Below are 15,880 nucleotides of genomic sequence, written 5' to 3' on the forward strand. Positions count from 1 at the left end.
GATGCAGTCTTTTTTGCATCATCAGCATGTTGGCCGTGTCTGGGCTTCAGCGTTCATGCGGCATGTCTCAAACATCATTCGCAAAGCTTAGTCGGCTTTGTGTGAACGGCGCTGGCGTCTGGGTTCTGGTATATATTATACATGATTGTACGAATACAGAAGTACATTCACCGGGGCAAGTTGCTCTACGGACTCACATTATCGTGGTACTTAATGGGTGCATCTGATTGAAAGAGATGAATGTCAATGAGGTCCGGCATGAACGCTGATATCGGAACAAGCTGTTGTAAGATGCCTTGGGTCGAAAAGATTATGATGATCTACATGATATGAGCTTTCCTTACACCCAGAACGTTTCGTAATTTGTGATACATATCACCACGGCCAATTTCAACATCTGTACGGTACATTTCAGAATCAAGACGGAGGGTTTCGAGACCGTCACGGCGAAATTTAAATCGTGTTCATTCACTAGCAGCAAAGCTCCTACTGAAGCTATGACATTCTGCGGCAACATCCTCGATGGAAACTCCACGGGAAGCATACTCGGTACTCGCAAGCGTAGTCTTACTTACACGTGCAGTCTTATCTTCATCTCAACGACAAGCTTCGGCGCTATTACCTGCACCCTCATTGGTAGTACACGCACCCTCGTACGAAGTCAAAAAGCAAAGAAGAATCCTACTCACACACCGAACATCAAGGGAAGAAGAAGCGGTAAATGTAAGCGGCCGAAACACTCCACTTCACGATACTCCATACCATGCTCGCCTGCCTCGCCCAGATCGCGGCTGCGCGTCACCTAACCTGCATCCAACCACACTAGCCCTCCAAAAGGCAAAGTGTGAGATGTGTCTTGGCGCTCAAAATGCCGCGCATCAGTTCCGCCAACGCCTAGTCAGACTCCCCGCAACATGACGGCACGCCCATTCGGCGCACGCGGCGACCCACGTACCCAGGTCCCCAGGCCCTGGTTCCCTCTCTCGCGCATCCGAAGTCGTGTGCCGGCGCGCACTACGCACTCCCGAGTTGTCTTGCCATGACGAAGACGCGGCCGAGGCTAGCCTTGGTCCGTGGTTTGATGGCGTCGTTTACTGATTCTTAAAGAGCAGGTGCCGGTCACTGGGATCGTCGGTTACTGTTCGAGTTAATATACTTTATACCCTTTTTACATCCTTTACGCCTCTTTCTTTACGCCCTGTCGCCTGCATTGAGCATTTCGGTGTAGCTGAGAGCGAAGAGATTACTTGACTTTGATCATTGAGTGTGGGGCATCATCCGCATTCCCGGATCGTTCCCGACGCGTTTGTGTCTACTTGAGAGACTCTTCCTTGGATCTGGGTTGAAAGAATAGCAATGGCGGTGGAAAACTACGATATCGTTATCGTTGGCGCGGGACCCGTTGGTCTCTGTCTGTCAACATGTCTCGCAAGATGGGGCTACAAGATTAAGCACATTGACAATCGACCGGAGCCGACCGCCACTGGACGCGCAGACGGAATCCAGCCGCGTTCTCTCGATCTGCTACGCAACATGGGTCTCAAGCGAAAGATTATGGAATACGAACCTGCAAAGGTTTATGAGGTGGCTTTTTGGGATCCGGCGCAAAAGGGTATTCACAGGACAGGTACTTGGGCTAGTTGTCCAAAGTTCATCGATGCGCGGTACCCGTTTACTACCCTTCTTCACCAGGGTATGATCGAGAGGACGTTTATTGGGGATATTGAGAAGAATGGTGGTCAGATCCAAAGACCATGGACGATTAAGGGCTTCAAGAACGACGGCAAGGATCAGACTTATCCTGTAGAGGTCAACCTGGCACATGTCGATGGCACCCATGAGGAGACTGTGCGCGCAAAGTATCTGTTCAGTGGAGAGGGAGCGAGGAGTTTTGTCCGGGATCAGCTGGGTGTCAAGATGATCTATAAGGATCCTATTGCGCATGTTTGGGGTGTCATGGATGGTGTTGTTAGGACGAACTTCCCAGACATCAAGGTATGTATCTTCTACGTTATTCGCTTCTATGGGTACTAACAGTGACATAGATGAAATGTACAATCCACTCCGACAACGGCTCCATTATGATCATCCCACGCGAGAACAACATGGTCCGCTTGTACATCCAAGTCGCATCTTCCACGGACAAAGACTGGGACCCGCGGAAATCTGCCACTGCGGAGGATGTTCAGGCGCGTGCCAAAAAGATCTTCGAACCGTACACCATCTCTTGGGACCGCGTAGAATGGTACTCAGTCTACCCTATCGGCCAAGGTATCGCGGAACACTACACACTCGACGAGCGCGTCTTCATGGGTGGTGATGCGTGCCACACACATAGCCCCAAGGCTGGCCAGGGCATGAACACAGCGTTTTTGGACGCAGTAAATATTGCATGGAAGATCCATCACGTAGAGAGCGGCTGGGCACCCCGATCCCTCCTCTCGACATACGAATCCGAGCGCAAACTCATCGCCGAAACCCTCCTCGACTTCGACGCCCGCTACGCAAAGCTATTCTCCGCACGGATACCCTCAGCCGGTGAAGTCGCCGGCGCATCCGCAAAAGAAGCTCCAGAAGACAACGAGTTCATCAAGACGTTCAAGGCCAGCTGCGAGTTTACCAGCGGATATGGCGTAGCCTACAAGCCCAACATGATAAACTGGGGCCCGGAACACTCCGCACAGCACCCTCTCATCCTCTCCTACCAAAACGGCACAAGCCAACGGACAGGAAGAATCATGACCCCCGCAACCGTCACACGAGTCGTAGACGCCAACGTCGTACATCTCGAACAAGAAATCCCCATGAACGGCTCCTACCGCATGTTCATATTTGGTGGTAGCTTGGACAAGAGCGCAACAGCACTTAGAGATCTGGCGACGCAGATGTCATCTCCTACATCCTTCTTCAGCACGTTCCTCCACCGCGACATCAAGGAGAAAGACCGGTACCACGAACGCCACAACCCGCACACCGATTTCCTCTCCCTGGCCCTCGTCTTTTCGGCGCCCCGCTCAAGTATTCACATCGACGAACAACTACCCCAGCCTTTCAGCCGCTACGCCGATCACGTTTACGCCGATGATGTCTGGGACCAGAGGGTTCCTGATGCAAAGGCTGCGGCGCATGCTAAGATGGGTCTCGATGAGGAGACGGGTGGTGTTGTCGTTGTACGGCCGGACGGCTATGTTGGTGTCGTTGTCAAGCTGGCGGAAGGCAAGGGCACGTGTGAAGCGTTGGATGCGTGGTTCTCGGGGGTTACGGGGAAGAAGCTTGGGGGCGAGAGGGCGAGTTTGTAGATGGGTGGGATTTGCATAGCGGTTCAAATTCAAATAAGTTCGAAATTACACATATAAAAACTTCCATGCTCAGATTTGGCCTAAGAATAAAGTTCATTGTGGAGGTGGCTTTGAAATGTAGGGAGACGGTGACGTCACTATGCATGGACATGCCGCAGTCGAAGGCGCGTTGGAGCCCTGGAGGTTTGCAAGTCACTCGGATACTTTATGCACCATGCTGAATACACACGAATTATTTCGAGCGGCTATCGCGACTCATCCTAGCCTTACACCCAGATTGGCAAACGAGTATACGCGCCGTGCAACAAGCGATGTAAGCACTACCACGAGTACTGATACGGCCACCGATGATGATCTCTTTTCGTCTTTACTCATTGGCTTTGAATGGCGCGACAACAAGTTTACGCTCGCACAAGGGAAGAGGCTTGATCTAAGATGCAGTAGTTCCTCCTAATGGCTTGAATCTGTGCTCGCAGAGTGAGAAACGGGAGTAAGCCAAGTATGTTGTGGGAGGCCTAAATGCCAGCGCGGCGTCCCTACCTGCTGGGCGTAAGTTGCAGGAGAGGGGTGATGGAGACATACAAAAGCATAGAGAAATACCTCAATCGTCATACCCGACTTCTCTGTGATCGAAGAAGTTGAGATCGAGCTCCCACTAGAAACACAATGCCTCAGAGATCCCTCTACATCGCAGGCCTGGCGCCCCTACTCTTCGCTATCCTCTACTTCCAACTAGGCAACCTCACCTCCCTCTTCAACCATGCCACCCAAATACTCAGCCAGCAGCCCTTACCCAGCAAACCCCCCATCATCATGGCCGCAACCCCGGCCTTCAGCCACATGGAAAAAATCACCACAATAACCCAAGGCCTCATCTCCCGCGGCTACCCCGTGCACTTCATCTCCGGTCCCGAGTTTCAAGACTACATCGAATCAATCGGGGCAACATACATTGGCATCGAAGGCCAAGGCCCGCAAATCATGTCTGGAGAAGACCTAGGCCAGTTTATTAGTCTGCAGGGTGATGAACAGGAGGTTTTTGCTTTTAAGAATATCTTTATCAAGACGATTCCGGCGCAGTACCGTACGCTGCAGCGTACGTTTCGGGAATTTCGAGAACAGTATGGAGAGAAGGAGAAGATGGTATTCCTCTTCGACTGCACGTACGGCGGCCTTGCACCCGTTGTACATGGCGCGCCTGGTATCCGGCCTGATGCGTCCATCGCTATAGGACTGGCTCCGTATGCAGCAGCCAGCAACGATACCTTCCCTTTCCGCTCAGGGAAATACCCAGATACCAGTCCTGAGAGCCAGAAGATCCATTTCGAAGCCCAGCAAGCTCATCGTATGGAACATCCGATTGATACGCCTGTCAACGCGGCTATCGATGCTTTATTGCTGGAAATGGGCGCTACGACTACGACGCCGAGTCTGTACGATATGATGATGCGGGCTTCAGATGTGTATCTGCAATACGGGATCCCGGCTTTCGAATGGGAACGTAGTGATTGGCGTCCGCATCTTCGGTTTATGGGCGCGCCTGTTGCGGTGGGTATTGCGGAACATAGTCTGCCTGAGTGGTGGGGCGATGTGCTTGAAGCGAAGGCTGCGGGGAAGAAGATCGTGGCTGTTTCTTCTAGTAGTGTGGTGTATGATACTGGCGCGCTTATTAAACCGGCTTTGGATGCGTTTGGTGGGAGGGAAGATGTTTTTGTCGTGGCTACGTTAGTTACGTCTGATGTGGAGATGTTGGATTTCGCCATACCAGCGAATGCAAGGGTAGCGAAGTTTATTCCTTTGGATTTGGCGCTGCCGGACGTACGTATATGTCGGGTTGCTGTTGGACGTGACTGTGTGGTTGCTGATACTCAAGCAGATAGACGTTCTTGTCACAAACGGCGGATACGGCACCATTCAGCAATCTCTTCGCGCAGGTGTTCCGATGGTCGTCTCGGGAGCCGGACAAGACAAATCACATACCGGCACTCTGATCAACTACAGAGGCTTTGGTATCTACCATGCTTTACCACAGGTGACGCCCGAACTGCTCACTGAGACTTTCGACAAGATCGTGGGAAACGAAACATACAGGTACGTCTTCTCTTGCCGTTCGATGTTCTAAAAGAGAGTGGAGAGGTACGCAGCTGACGACGAATAGAAAGAGACTCGATAATGTGAAGAAGGAGTATGAGAAGTATAATGCGGTGGATGTTGTCGAGGACACGATCAAGAAGGTAGTTAATGGTGAACTGGTTTTCTAGGTATTCGAGACGCGCCGTCATAATGTGGGATGCGAATTATCTGCGGAGTTATTTAACGAGTAAATGTTCATGAATGACGACTTGTATGCCCTGTGTCGCCGCCCTAAATTTTCCGCGTGCAACCATTAGCGTGTTGGCCGCCCTACTGGCGTGTGTTACTGCTGTGCCCAGGAAACTCAATGATCTACCTACCTTACTACTATGGTGGCAAAGTATAGGCAAAGTAAAAGGCTGAGTCCGATAGTTCGGCGAAATTTTCATTTGTTCCCGCCAGCAGGATACTATTGTTGTCAACGTTTCTCCAAAGTACGTGTAGGTGACACCTTAGCCTACCCTTCGAAAAGGAGAGTGAACAAAGCGTTCCGAGCAAGCAAAATGCAACATCTCCTGCAATATCCATGTCACGCAATTGACATGGTCAAATGTAAAAAATAAAAAACCTAGAAGCTCAACCTCGTCGACACCAGCAGGGCTGTATTACCTTGCTGACGCCGCGACTGGCAAAAAGAATGCCCTCTAGCAGGATCGAACTGCTGACCTCGGGATATCTGCTCTGTCGAACAGTCATATATGAAGATATGAGACCCACGTGATAACCAACTACACCAAGAAGGCTTTTGCGGGGAGGCTTGAAATGGTGACATAGGATGCCACCTGCTGCGAAACCGCTGCACCGGAGAGATGCTGCTTGATTGATGAGAAAATCTTCCAGTAAAACGTACATAATGTCGACATTTCGAGCGGTGGAGTGCGTGTGGGGCGTGAAATCATTGAAAAATCAACTGCGAATCTGATAGGCCGTGTCGAATCGATGTGCTGGTCGAGTGACACATCGCTGTTTGAAATGTGGGTAATTACCGCGATGTGCGCTGGCTCCCGAGGTACGCTGCAGATGTGGACCCAAGTCCGGAGTCTCTTACCAATGGAACCAACCAAGACTGATAACGAAACAGTGCTCGAAAGGTTTATTTCCGTTGTGTATCGACTGGAGAATGCATGCAGACCCGAAGGGATCCTGTTCTCCAGTCCAAAAATATGTATTTTGGACCAAATTGCTCTGGCAAAAAGCTACAACTTCGCGGGCAAGCCTTCCCGGACGACAGGAGCCTACGCACGCAAAAAGAATGGTCACTACGAGGGTCGAACTCGCGACCTTGGCGTTATTAGCACCACGCTCTAACCAACTGAGCTAAGCGACCGATGTTTGGTTGTTTTCGACGAAGATTTGCCAATCATGACGGTATATGAAGAGAGAACATCAACGACACTCATGTAGGTTGTTCGAGTATCACAAGCCTTGCTGTTGATGTTAGCATTGAGCAGACAAAGTTTGGTGGGGTGAAAATTCCACTTCGGAGATGTCGGATGACTGTCATGGTGGGGCAACCGCAGAAAATACAAGGTTGGAGAAGCAGGCCTGATAAGTCTGACATAACCCCAGGACTCACGTTGACTGGTCATTGCTGAGGTGGATATGATGTATTCATACTTTGACGTAGTTGAAGGAAATGTTGTTGAAAAGGGCTCAATTGTCGAGCCACGGGTATCTTTGGACGCGAACCAAACCAACGCCAGCGCCATGCTCCTGTAAAGCAAAATCTATGAGAAACATTGACAGTATGCTCGTAAATCATGATCGGTAGTTCGTGGCAGTCGTTGTACCGGACCGTCGATGTGGAGTAGGAAAGAGTATCGATGGATGGCGATTATGCGCCGCGACGCGTCCTGGCTATTGGCCAACTTGGACGACTGGGCGAGATGTTTCATCGTAAATCGTTAGACACCAGTCTTTTGTCAACCACCTAGCTGTCCCAGATACTTCTCAACCTCGTCGTTGCCATAGAACATCCTCTGCAGCTTTGCGTCCTTCTTCTTTTGGACCTGGGCAAGCTTCCTAACTTTGCCGGCATCAAGCCTGCCCTCTCTGACGTCTGCACGGCTTGCGCCACCTAACAACTTCCTCTGGATGTGCTCTTTCTTGTCTATGCCCAAGCCCAGCTTATCGCGCTTCTCCTTGGGAACAAGCGGAAAGAGCATGCCCTGGCCACTCGTACCCAGACCTTGTCGCGCATCGACATCGTACCCGTGCTTCTCCATGTATTTCAGTCCCATTCTCGTTCGGTCGATTGCGGAGGGTATGGGCGCTCGCGGTAGTGCTGCCTGGTGTGCAGGGCTTAGGTAGTGTATTCGCTGGTCGGTTTCTTTGACGGGCTCGCCGCATATGCCGCATCGAGGGTATGCTTCAGGCTGCGGTTGCGGTTGACCATTCGGAAACATTATCGCAAGGTATTTCTCGGCCATGGTCTTGCCATTTGTGGATGTGGGCGCTGGCTGTACTTCGGGGGCGGAGGAGACAAATTTGATGGGGTTCTTCCAGAGACCGCGTCCAAAAGCGCGCTGTTCGACGAAAGGCTTTGTGGAGACATCGGGATCTTCTTCAAGAAGCTCGTCGGCGTCGTACTCGTCTGCGGTCGGTGTTGTGGTGGGAGCGGACATCGTGGCGGTCTCGTTGCGAATCGCGCGTGGTGCGCGTGGTGGTGACAAGACGTCGTGGATTTAAGGTTTTGCGGCGGTGGAAGGAGCGACACCGCCGGGCAAGAAAAGTCGAGGTGAAAGTGAAATGTGGGTGGTGAAGCCAGGCGACAGTCTTCGACGCGCAATCACATGCTATGACGCCACGTGGATCCGATCGTCTTAGCGAGCCACCATAGATCCGCGTTCCTGAACCTTCCCGCTTCCCGTCCCACCAACAGCCAAGATGCCCGTCAACATCCTGGCCACAGCCTTCGACGAGGGCATCGACTCCATTCCATACGGCTGGGCCGTTTTGAAGTTCGCTTCTGTTTGTGCGATCTTGTACGTGTTGAAATGGTTCTTCAGTGGCGCCACGAATGGGTCGGAGAGGAATATGCATTCCAAGGTGGTTATGGTGACGGTAAGTTTGAGTCATGTGCATGCGTTGAACTACTGTACTGACAATGCATAGGGAGGAACTGCTGGCATAGGTGCTGAAGTCGTAAGAGGCCTGGCAACTCGAGGTGCACAGATTGTTCTCCTGGTTCGACAGCCCCTTGTCGACCCCTTCCTCGTCGACTACATCGAAGACCTCCGAACCCAGACAGGCAACGAGCTCATCACCGCCGAGCATGTCGACCTCGAGGACCTGTATAGCATACGTCAGTTTGCAACCAAATGGGTCGACAACGCACCGCCACGACGTCTCGACACAATCGTCCTCTGTGCGAACACGATGACACCACCAGGAGGCAAGGCAACACAGACTGAAGATGGGCTGGAGTCTACTTGGGGACTGAACTACATGGCCAACTTCCACCTGTTGAGCATACTCAGCCCAGCACTACGTGCTCAACCTCCCGATCGAGACGTTCGAATCATCTTCGGTACATGCCCTGCATACGTGGGCGGAAAGTTGCCAGGTGTCGACACAAAAGCAAATAAAGACGGAAAGAGCGATCCTGGACAACTCGACTTCACACCCTCCACCGTATACGCGACCTCCAAGCTCGCCCTCATGACCTTCGCCGTAGCCTTCCAGAAGCATCTCTCAAACTACGTCCGCCCCGACAAACAGCCCATGAACGCACGCGTAATCATGGTCGACCCGGGCTGGACACGAACACCCGGCATGCGGCGATACCTTACCTTCGGCTCGCTGTGGGGGCTGGCGATATACCTTGTCACATGGCCGCTGTGGTGGCTGGTACTCAAGAGCCCTGACCAGGGTGCACAAACCTTCCTATACGCTGCCATGGAGGCGCAGTGGGGTCGTGGAGAAGGAGCATACTTCCTCAAGGAATGTAGGAGAAAGATATGGACAAGGAAGGAGATCGATGATGAGCTGCTGCAGAAGAAGCTGTGGGAGAGCAGTGAGAAGACGATCGAAATTCTTGAGAAAGAGAGTGCAAAGAAGAGGGCGGCTGAGAAGAAGCAGAAGGAGAAGTCTGAGGGCAAGAGTACCGCAAAGGCGACCAACGGTGATGCTAAGCAACGAAAGTGAAGACTGGCGGTTATCCTCGTTGAAGCTCACAACGATACTACAGCCTCCGATAGAACATACAGATTTTTTTTTGCTCAGGATTCGCCAACAAGGTCGAAAATGAAGTTCACGGAGCACGCTGGAAGGAGTGTGATCTCGTGAGTCGGTCCATGTTTGCTCACAACCAGCAAAGCAATCTGCCACCATATATCTAAACCCGCGCCAACCAACACTAGCGACAACATCTCAGCAATGTCTACTCATCAGCTGTTCGGTCTCGATAAACCGCATCTTCCAGACGAGCTGGTGCTAGTCATCCTTAACTATTCATGTCCTGAATACTTCCACTGGTTTCGTCTTTACCGAGTAAACACAGAATGGCGTAACTACATTCTGGACACGAGCCCTATTCGCGAGTTGATGTTTCTCTCAAATGTCTCAAGTACTGAAAACCCGATCATACCATCGTCTTCGCTCGAGCCAAATAAAGCGGTAATGCACATCCACTGGGCCCTTCCAAATCGGCTATGGGTGGAATGTGGGAAGGGGCATGTCCTCCAAAAGTACCTAGGATTTAGGATGGCTCCTCCATGGCCTAGCGTGAAGATGCACCCACTCCTCGAAGAGTCACTCACTCGACTTCGCATTCGCAAAGACGACAACGGAGAGCAACCTGAGAGCAATCTGTCCATTAGCTACCAGCTAGTGAAGTACCTCAATCAACCAGAATTTCAGAACGCCTCCGCAACATGGCGCCAGATGCTCATAACGCAGCCTCCGCTTGAGCACCTGTCTCTCCATATAAAGGAATGGGACTGCAAAACTACATCCCGGCCCCGGGACATCGTCAAAGATCTGCGAAACCCAACAGGAGTAACGCTTGGAGATGTCTTCGATGCGGTATGGTACACTCGGCTACCACGCAATGTCGGCCTGGTTCCGAACATACCATTGTGCCTTGGTACCAAATGGCCACTTTGTGTAGGGCAGAGATGTCGTTGTTATCATGCGAACAAGAGTGAGGAAAAGCTGTATGAGAGCAGAATGGCGGATCTGGAATGGGAAAGGGAAAAGTTCGAGGCTACGGTAGTCAAGAGCGAGGACAAGACTATAGACGGAAGGGCGAGCAACGACGTAGTTGTTCAGGCTTCCGGCAAGGCCAAGTATGCCAAATTCAGGGTTGTTTTAGAAATGGAGGACGGGGAGTGGAAAGCAAAGGTAGAGCGAGAAAGGGGATTTGATGTCTTGGGGCTCTCTATGTTCTCATGATTGAGGCTTCGTAACGTCACTGCCAGAATTCATAGCGTCACACACTCTATTGTACAGACTCGGAGCGAATCACATGGATAACGGCCACGGAAGAGCCAACGACAAGAGTGATGGTGGAACGATCATGCAATAGCGATGACCACTTCCGGTCGGACTCTGCTTCGGTGCTTCTAAGTTTGCTCATAATCAGTGCAGCAATCTGTGATCATATATTAATACTCCCACTGACGACGATCGGCAGCATCATCCTACCTAGGTAGCAATGTCTAGCCCGACAAGTGCACACCTTCCGAACGAACTGAAGCTTATGATCTTCGGTGATTCAGGGCTTGGGTACTTCGATTTATTACGCGCCTCCTGTGTCAACAGAGAGTGGCGCTCCTTCATCTTGGACGCGGACAACATTCGCAAGCGTATGTTTCTCCCATGCCTAGACCGATCTCAAGACATGGTAGTGCCTCCAGCTACACTCGGGCCAGAGGTCGAAATCCACATCGATCACAGGCTCCCTCATAAGATGAAATTGGAAGCTGTCATCTTACAAGATGACCCATACCAGCTTCCGGATGTGACGGCTACTCCCTGGGATGGCGTGGAAATTCATCCGCTACTCGAGATGTTCCGTACTTATCGCAGACCACATCACAGGGATGCAGCGAACCGGAAGGTCGACCTTACCATCAGCTACCAACTACTGAAGCACTGTAAAAAGCCTCATGTTGACAGGAGCTCCGCAACATGGCGCGAGATGTTCGCCACCGAACCTCCAGTCATGCGCTTGACCATCAATCTGGAGACTGAGGAGTGCTCTACCGAGGGCCTCCACACTCTTCACACCAATTTCACTATTCACAGTGAGAACGGAGTAACGCTTGGGAACGTCATCGACATCTTATGGTACCCTCAACTCATGCGAAACATCGGTCTTGTGCCCGACGATCGCCGGTGCCGTGGCTATAGGCTGTTACCCTACTACGAGTGGAACGTCTGTCATTGTTATCATAGTACCAACTTTCAGGAGGTCTATTATAGGGTGCAGATGGCTGTGGCACAGGGAGAGAGTTTGGAAGAGGTGAGTAGCATACGCACGAAGGGGATATCAGAGAATGAGCATGGTAAATTTCAGTGTCGGATCTTTCCTGGGTATGAAGAGTAGCAAAACGGCTTGCGACAAATGCATTGATTGCTCTGCTTTGTACATCTATGTGCTTTCACAATCGTGTTTGGTTGAAGCATTGCGCGGACGATACCCGAGGTCGTCTTGTCTTCCTCTCCTACGCTATACGGAGACAGTTGGAGGAACATGCAAGAACGCTAAGCTTTCACGGCCGTATCTTGCTCCAGTACATCTCAGTGAAAGCAACTTCAGCGCAGCTACCAGTGAAGTAACAGCACCAGCGGATGATGCCATCGCAACACCACGCATAGTGTCATACAGCGCAAATATGCCTTCTGTCTTCCATTGCTCGTTCTCTTCCCAGCTCGTCAAACCTAGGGACAAACAACATACCAACTCAACCCTACAACAAAGCTGAGTAACCTTGATCCTTCCCTACTGAAATCATTTCATCCAGGCAGTCGGAAATATGTCGCTTCTATCCTATCTCCCAAAGTCCATGGCAGGCTGTATGCCCAGGATTACACACCGCTTCTGGCTATCTGATACACTCCTCCGTACTCCACTCAAACGTCCCAACCCCCCTCCGCCATCAACTCCACCTCCGCCGCCTCCATTCCCGTCCCCGCCGGGCACACCCATCATCAACCATGTTCAACCCCACATGCATAACAACGTCACAAAGTCTAGCATGCGTCCGGTCCTGGCGGCTGGTGCTCTAGCCCTGGCTGCCGGCGGTACGATGGTTGCACAGACAGACGTGCTGTGTATATCGAGAGCAAAGGAGGGGCAAGTGTGGTTCGAGAAGAATAAAGGGAGTCTTGCGGTTATGGCGGCGGAGAAGAGGGTTGTGCTGGAGAAGGGGGAGGATGGGAGGTGGAGGGCGAGGGTTAATCCTGGGGAGGGGACTGAGGGGAAGTGATTGGTAGGATTTCAGCGATGAGTGTTAGCAGATAGGCATGTATGGACGTGATAGATCATTTTGACTTTCAGATATGCGTGTTAAGCACGCAGCATCTAAGTTTTGGTATCGTCTTCCTTCGGAGCACTCCTCATCTCCTCCGCAGTGGATGCCTCCTCCCCAGCCCTAGCATCCACCTTCATGCGAATAAACTCCTTCTTCATACTCTCAAACTCCTTGAATCCCTGAAAATACTTCCTCCTAAAGTCATTCAACTCACTAGCCCTAGTCCCCTTTTCATACTCCCTGCGCACCGCCTCAGCCGCCCCCTCAGGCACCTCTTCTTCCCTGCGCCTCCGATACGTCAGCAGCCTGCGTGACCACTTGTTAAACGCCTGGACGCAAACCGACGTCAGTTCAAGACAAGGATGGCTCGGGATGATGAGCTCGATGTCCTCGTCATTCGCCGTGGGCATCCACATGCTGATTCGGCCGTCGGGGACTAGTGTTGCGACTGCAAAGGCTAGTATGTCATCGAGCAGTGCGGTGAAGGAGTAGGGCCGCTTCGGGGGTATGTACCCGGGCTCTTTGAATTGGTCTTGGTGCGATTGGCGTTCTACGTCGAGTAGCGCTTGCCGGGATCCTAGCACTTTGAGGCCTTCGCGGATGCCGTAGGGTGGGTCGCATACGATGCCATCGAGGTAGCCTGTCGTGTGATCTTTGCTGGGTGGCGCTATTCTCAGTGGGGTGTTGGTGAGGTCAGAGACGAAGGCGCCTAGGTAGCTGGACTCTAAGTCGTACTGCTTGAAGTTGCCGACGACGTCGTATTTTCCCGTCTGTCCCCTTCTTGCGCTGCCTCCTAGCCCGCGGATAGTGCGCCCGTCAATGTCACTCCCAAACACCACTGCTCCGAAGTGAGCGCATGCTATCGGGAAGCCGCCCGTGCCCATGAAAGGGTCGTAAAACAACTTTCCCGGTGCCACGTGTGCGATGTTAGCCGTTAGCAGCGTGAGCTCGGCGTCCATCGATGTAGTGCTGATGTAATGTCTCTTCTTAAGATCAAACGTCTTCTTGGCTTCGTTGCGACACGAGTCGGCGATGAAGCGACCAAAGTAAATGTACTTTGGCTTCTTAACATTAAGATCGTAATCTTCAAAGACACGGAACGCGACATCTGGGTTTCGCATCCGCGGTGGTCCCTTGAAGGCCATGTAGGAGAAACTGTCGATGATGTCGCGCTGCTCATCGTTTGATCTACTTCCGCGATAGCCTTCTATGGTAAAGCGGAAAGATGCCGTAATGTACTGCGGCCACCAGGATGTGGTCAGACTGCGGACGGAGTCGTGAAGGGCGTCGTATGTTGATCCCTGACCCCATAGCTCGTAGATGCCCTGTGCGAGGATGCTCCGTGCGATGGCTTTTCGTGCCGCAGCCTCTGACGGCAGATCGACAATGCAGTAGGGTGACTTTGATCGTCAGAAATGTATGCTTTTGTAAGGCGTGACGCGACACTGGGATTGCTTTTTCGGGATCTGAACCAAAACAACACTGCGAGAGACGCGACTGATGAAGTTGAGACAGTAAGACCGCTGGGTGAAAGAAAAGCTACTTACATCTTCTTCATACTTGACGAAGTGTAAAGGCACTCCAGCAATATCAGCTAGCGCTTGCAGTTCGACTTTGCGAAAACTCTCATGCGCTTGCGCAAGCCTGACGAGATACTGAGGCATGTTGTTGCTTGATTAGAGAGATTCCAGGCTAGCAGAACCCTTCCGTGTACTACGCGTCTCAGTCAGGTATCGGCATGGCAGGCGACGATCACCGCGTCGACGCTTTTATCAGTGGTAGTCCCTTTGCGTCGGAGTCACGGACCAGCAAAATGGGGCACGAAAAATGGTGGGTCAGGGTCCTCATTCTTCATTGGCTCCCGACGACGTCGCTTAAAGTTTAAACTACCTCTTTCTCCCAACCTCGCCCCGCGTCGCCTCGCATGCATCCCGATTCCGATCTTCAAGTCGACTACACGATGCAGGGTAAGACTAGTCTACCACACTGTCTCTACGCTTCCGCTCGATGAATTCCACGTCCGCTTGCGCTTCTGTCATGTTGCACACGAGATTCTCCACTAGCTCTTCTTTTGTCGTGAAGCCTTCGATCCACCAATCCCGGAACTTCATCAACTCACCAACCCATGCGTCCCAAAGATAATACCGGCCGTCGTTGTCCCGTAGTATGAATTCATCGCCTTTGGTTTCTTTGACCACTGGACAAAGACCTTCAATGTTGTAGTCTTTTGCAACATTTGCTTCGCGCTTCGGGTCGAAACACGCAGACAAGTACAGTTTCTTTGGATCGTTTGTCCATGATAACCGGAGGGTTGTGTCGTATTCGTCGTTGAGTTGGACGTATGGTATGCCTTCCTCGTTTTGTGTCTTTCCCTCGTTTGTTGTGTTGGGAATAAGCCGTAGCTTTTCTAGAATGGTTGCAAACATTTGCATGTCGGTGTCGCAGCGGGGTTATGGTGGCACAATGAGACCGGAGTCACTGTTAAGGAAGTGCTTTGGTTGCGCAATCTTGAAAGTGGACTTGTGGTATGTAGAGAGACCCTGACCAGATACAGCTTGCGGATTTAATAGGGAAGTACATGCTCAACTGACGTATATCGAGGCTTACACGGTGTAGACATAGCGTTTTACTTTTTTCCCGTACCAGATACCACGATACTTACGTGTCAGCGCAAAGAAGGGTGATCACGGCGCTATGTGTGACAACTGCACGATAGTCACAATATGACCGCCTCACCCAATCGTAGCGCTCCTGAATTACTACTATGTGTATACCTACGAAACCATAATCCACTTATCAGCAAGTGCATCATCGGGTACGTAGCCGTGTACCAGAACCGTGTTGTCAGGTGCCGCGGGGCCGGTCGCGTGAAGATCACGATCATCATAAGGGTCATGTTTCAGATGGACGTGCTAAGACTTTGGGTATCTTACAGCGCAAGTAATAAACTCCACTGTTCCTTCTCCGGAT

The 15,880-nt window shown here is 51.6% G+C and overlaps 6 protein-coding genes and 2 non-coding genes across 8 annotated transcripts; 3 read left to right on the forward strand and 5 right to left on the reverse strand.

Moving 5' to 3' along the window:
- Positions 1-1,356: 1,356 nt before the first annotated feature.
- Positions 1,357-3,299, forward strand: J4E93_010359 (uncharacterized protein; the record flags this gene model as incomplete). The annotated part of the gene is made up of 2 exons (XM_049348242.1): positions 1,357-1,995; positions 2,046-3,299. The coding sequence occupies 2 exons, from the start codon at positions 1,357-1,359 to the stop codon at positions 3,297-3,299; spliced, it is 1,893 nt and encodes a 630-aa protein (XP_049194621.1).
- A 666-nt stretch (positions 3,300-3,965) lies between these two features.
- J4E93_010360 (uncharacterized protein) lies at positions 3,966-5,560 on the forward strand (the record flags this gene model as incomplete). Its single annotated transcript, XM_049348243.1, has 3 exons — positions 3,966-5,117; positions 5,176-5,390; positions 5,458-5,560. 3 exons carry the CDS (start codon positions 3,966-3,968, stop codon positions 5,558-5,560), a joined length of 1,470 nt encoding a protein of 489 aa, XP_049194622.1.
- A 510-nt stretch (positions 5,561-6,070) lies between these two features.
- J4E93_010361 lies at positions 6,071-6,175 on the reverse strand. Its single transcript has one exon. It is a non-coding gene; the product is annotated as a tRNA-Met (tRNA).
- Positions 6,176-6,685: 510 nt separating this feature from the next.
- Positions 6,686-6,759, reverse strand: J4E93_010362. The gene has a single exon. It is a non-coding gene; the product is annotated as a tRNA-Ile (tRNA).
- Positions 6,760-7,354: 595 nt separating this feature from the next.
- On the reverse strand, positions 7,355-8,056 carry J4E93_010363 (uncharacterized protein; the record flags this gene model as incomplete). The annotated part of the gene is made up of 1 exon (XM_049348244.1): positions 7,355-8,056. The coding sequence occupies one exon, from the start codon at positions 8,054-8,056 to the stop codon at positions 7,355-7,357; it is 702 nt and encodes a 233-aa protein (XP_049194623.1).
- Positions 8,057-8,318: 262 nt separating this feature from the next.
- On the forward strand, positions 8,319-9,578 carry J4E93_010364 (uncharacterized protein; the record flags this gene model as incomplete). The annotated part of the gene is made up of 2 exons (XM_049348245.1): positions 8,319-8,495; positions 8,547-9,578. 2 exons carry the CDS (start codon positions 8,319-8,321, stop codon positions 9,576-9,578), a joined length of 1,209 nt encoding a protein of 402 aa, XP_049194624.1.
- Positions 9,579-12,960: 3,382 nt separating this feature from the next.
- Positions 12,961-14,574, reverse strand: J4E93_010365 (uncharacterized protein; the record flags this gene model as incomplete). Its single annotated transcript, XM_049348246.1, has 2 exons — positions 12,961-14,310; positions 14,458-14,574. The coding sequence occupies 2 exons, from the start codon at positions 14,572-14,574 to the stop codon at positions 12,961-12,963; spliced, it is 1,467 nt and encodes a 488-aa protein (XP_049194625.1).
- Positions 14,575-14,883: 309 nt separating this feature from the next.
- On the reverse strand, positions 14,884-15,336 carry J4E93_010366 (uncharacterized protein; the record flags this gene model as incomplete). The annotated part of the gene is made up of 1 exon (XM_049348247.1): positions 14,884-15,336. One exon carries the CDS (start codon positions 15,334-15,336, stop codon positions 14,884-14,886), a length of 453 nt encoding a protein of 150 aa, XP_049194626.1.
- Positions 15,337-15,880: the final 544 nt, after the last annotated feature.

The sequence above is a fragment of the Alternaria ventricosa genome (genome assembly GCF_023758065.1).
Source record: "Alternaria ventricosa strain BMP 2768 chromosome Unknown scaffold_29, whole genome shotgun sequence".
Classification (NCBI taxonomy): domain Eukaryota; kingdom Fungi; phylum Ascomycota; class Dothideomycetes; order Pleosporales; family Pleosporaceae; genus Alternaria; species Alternaria ventricosa.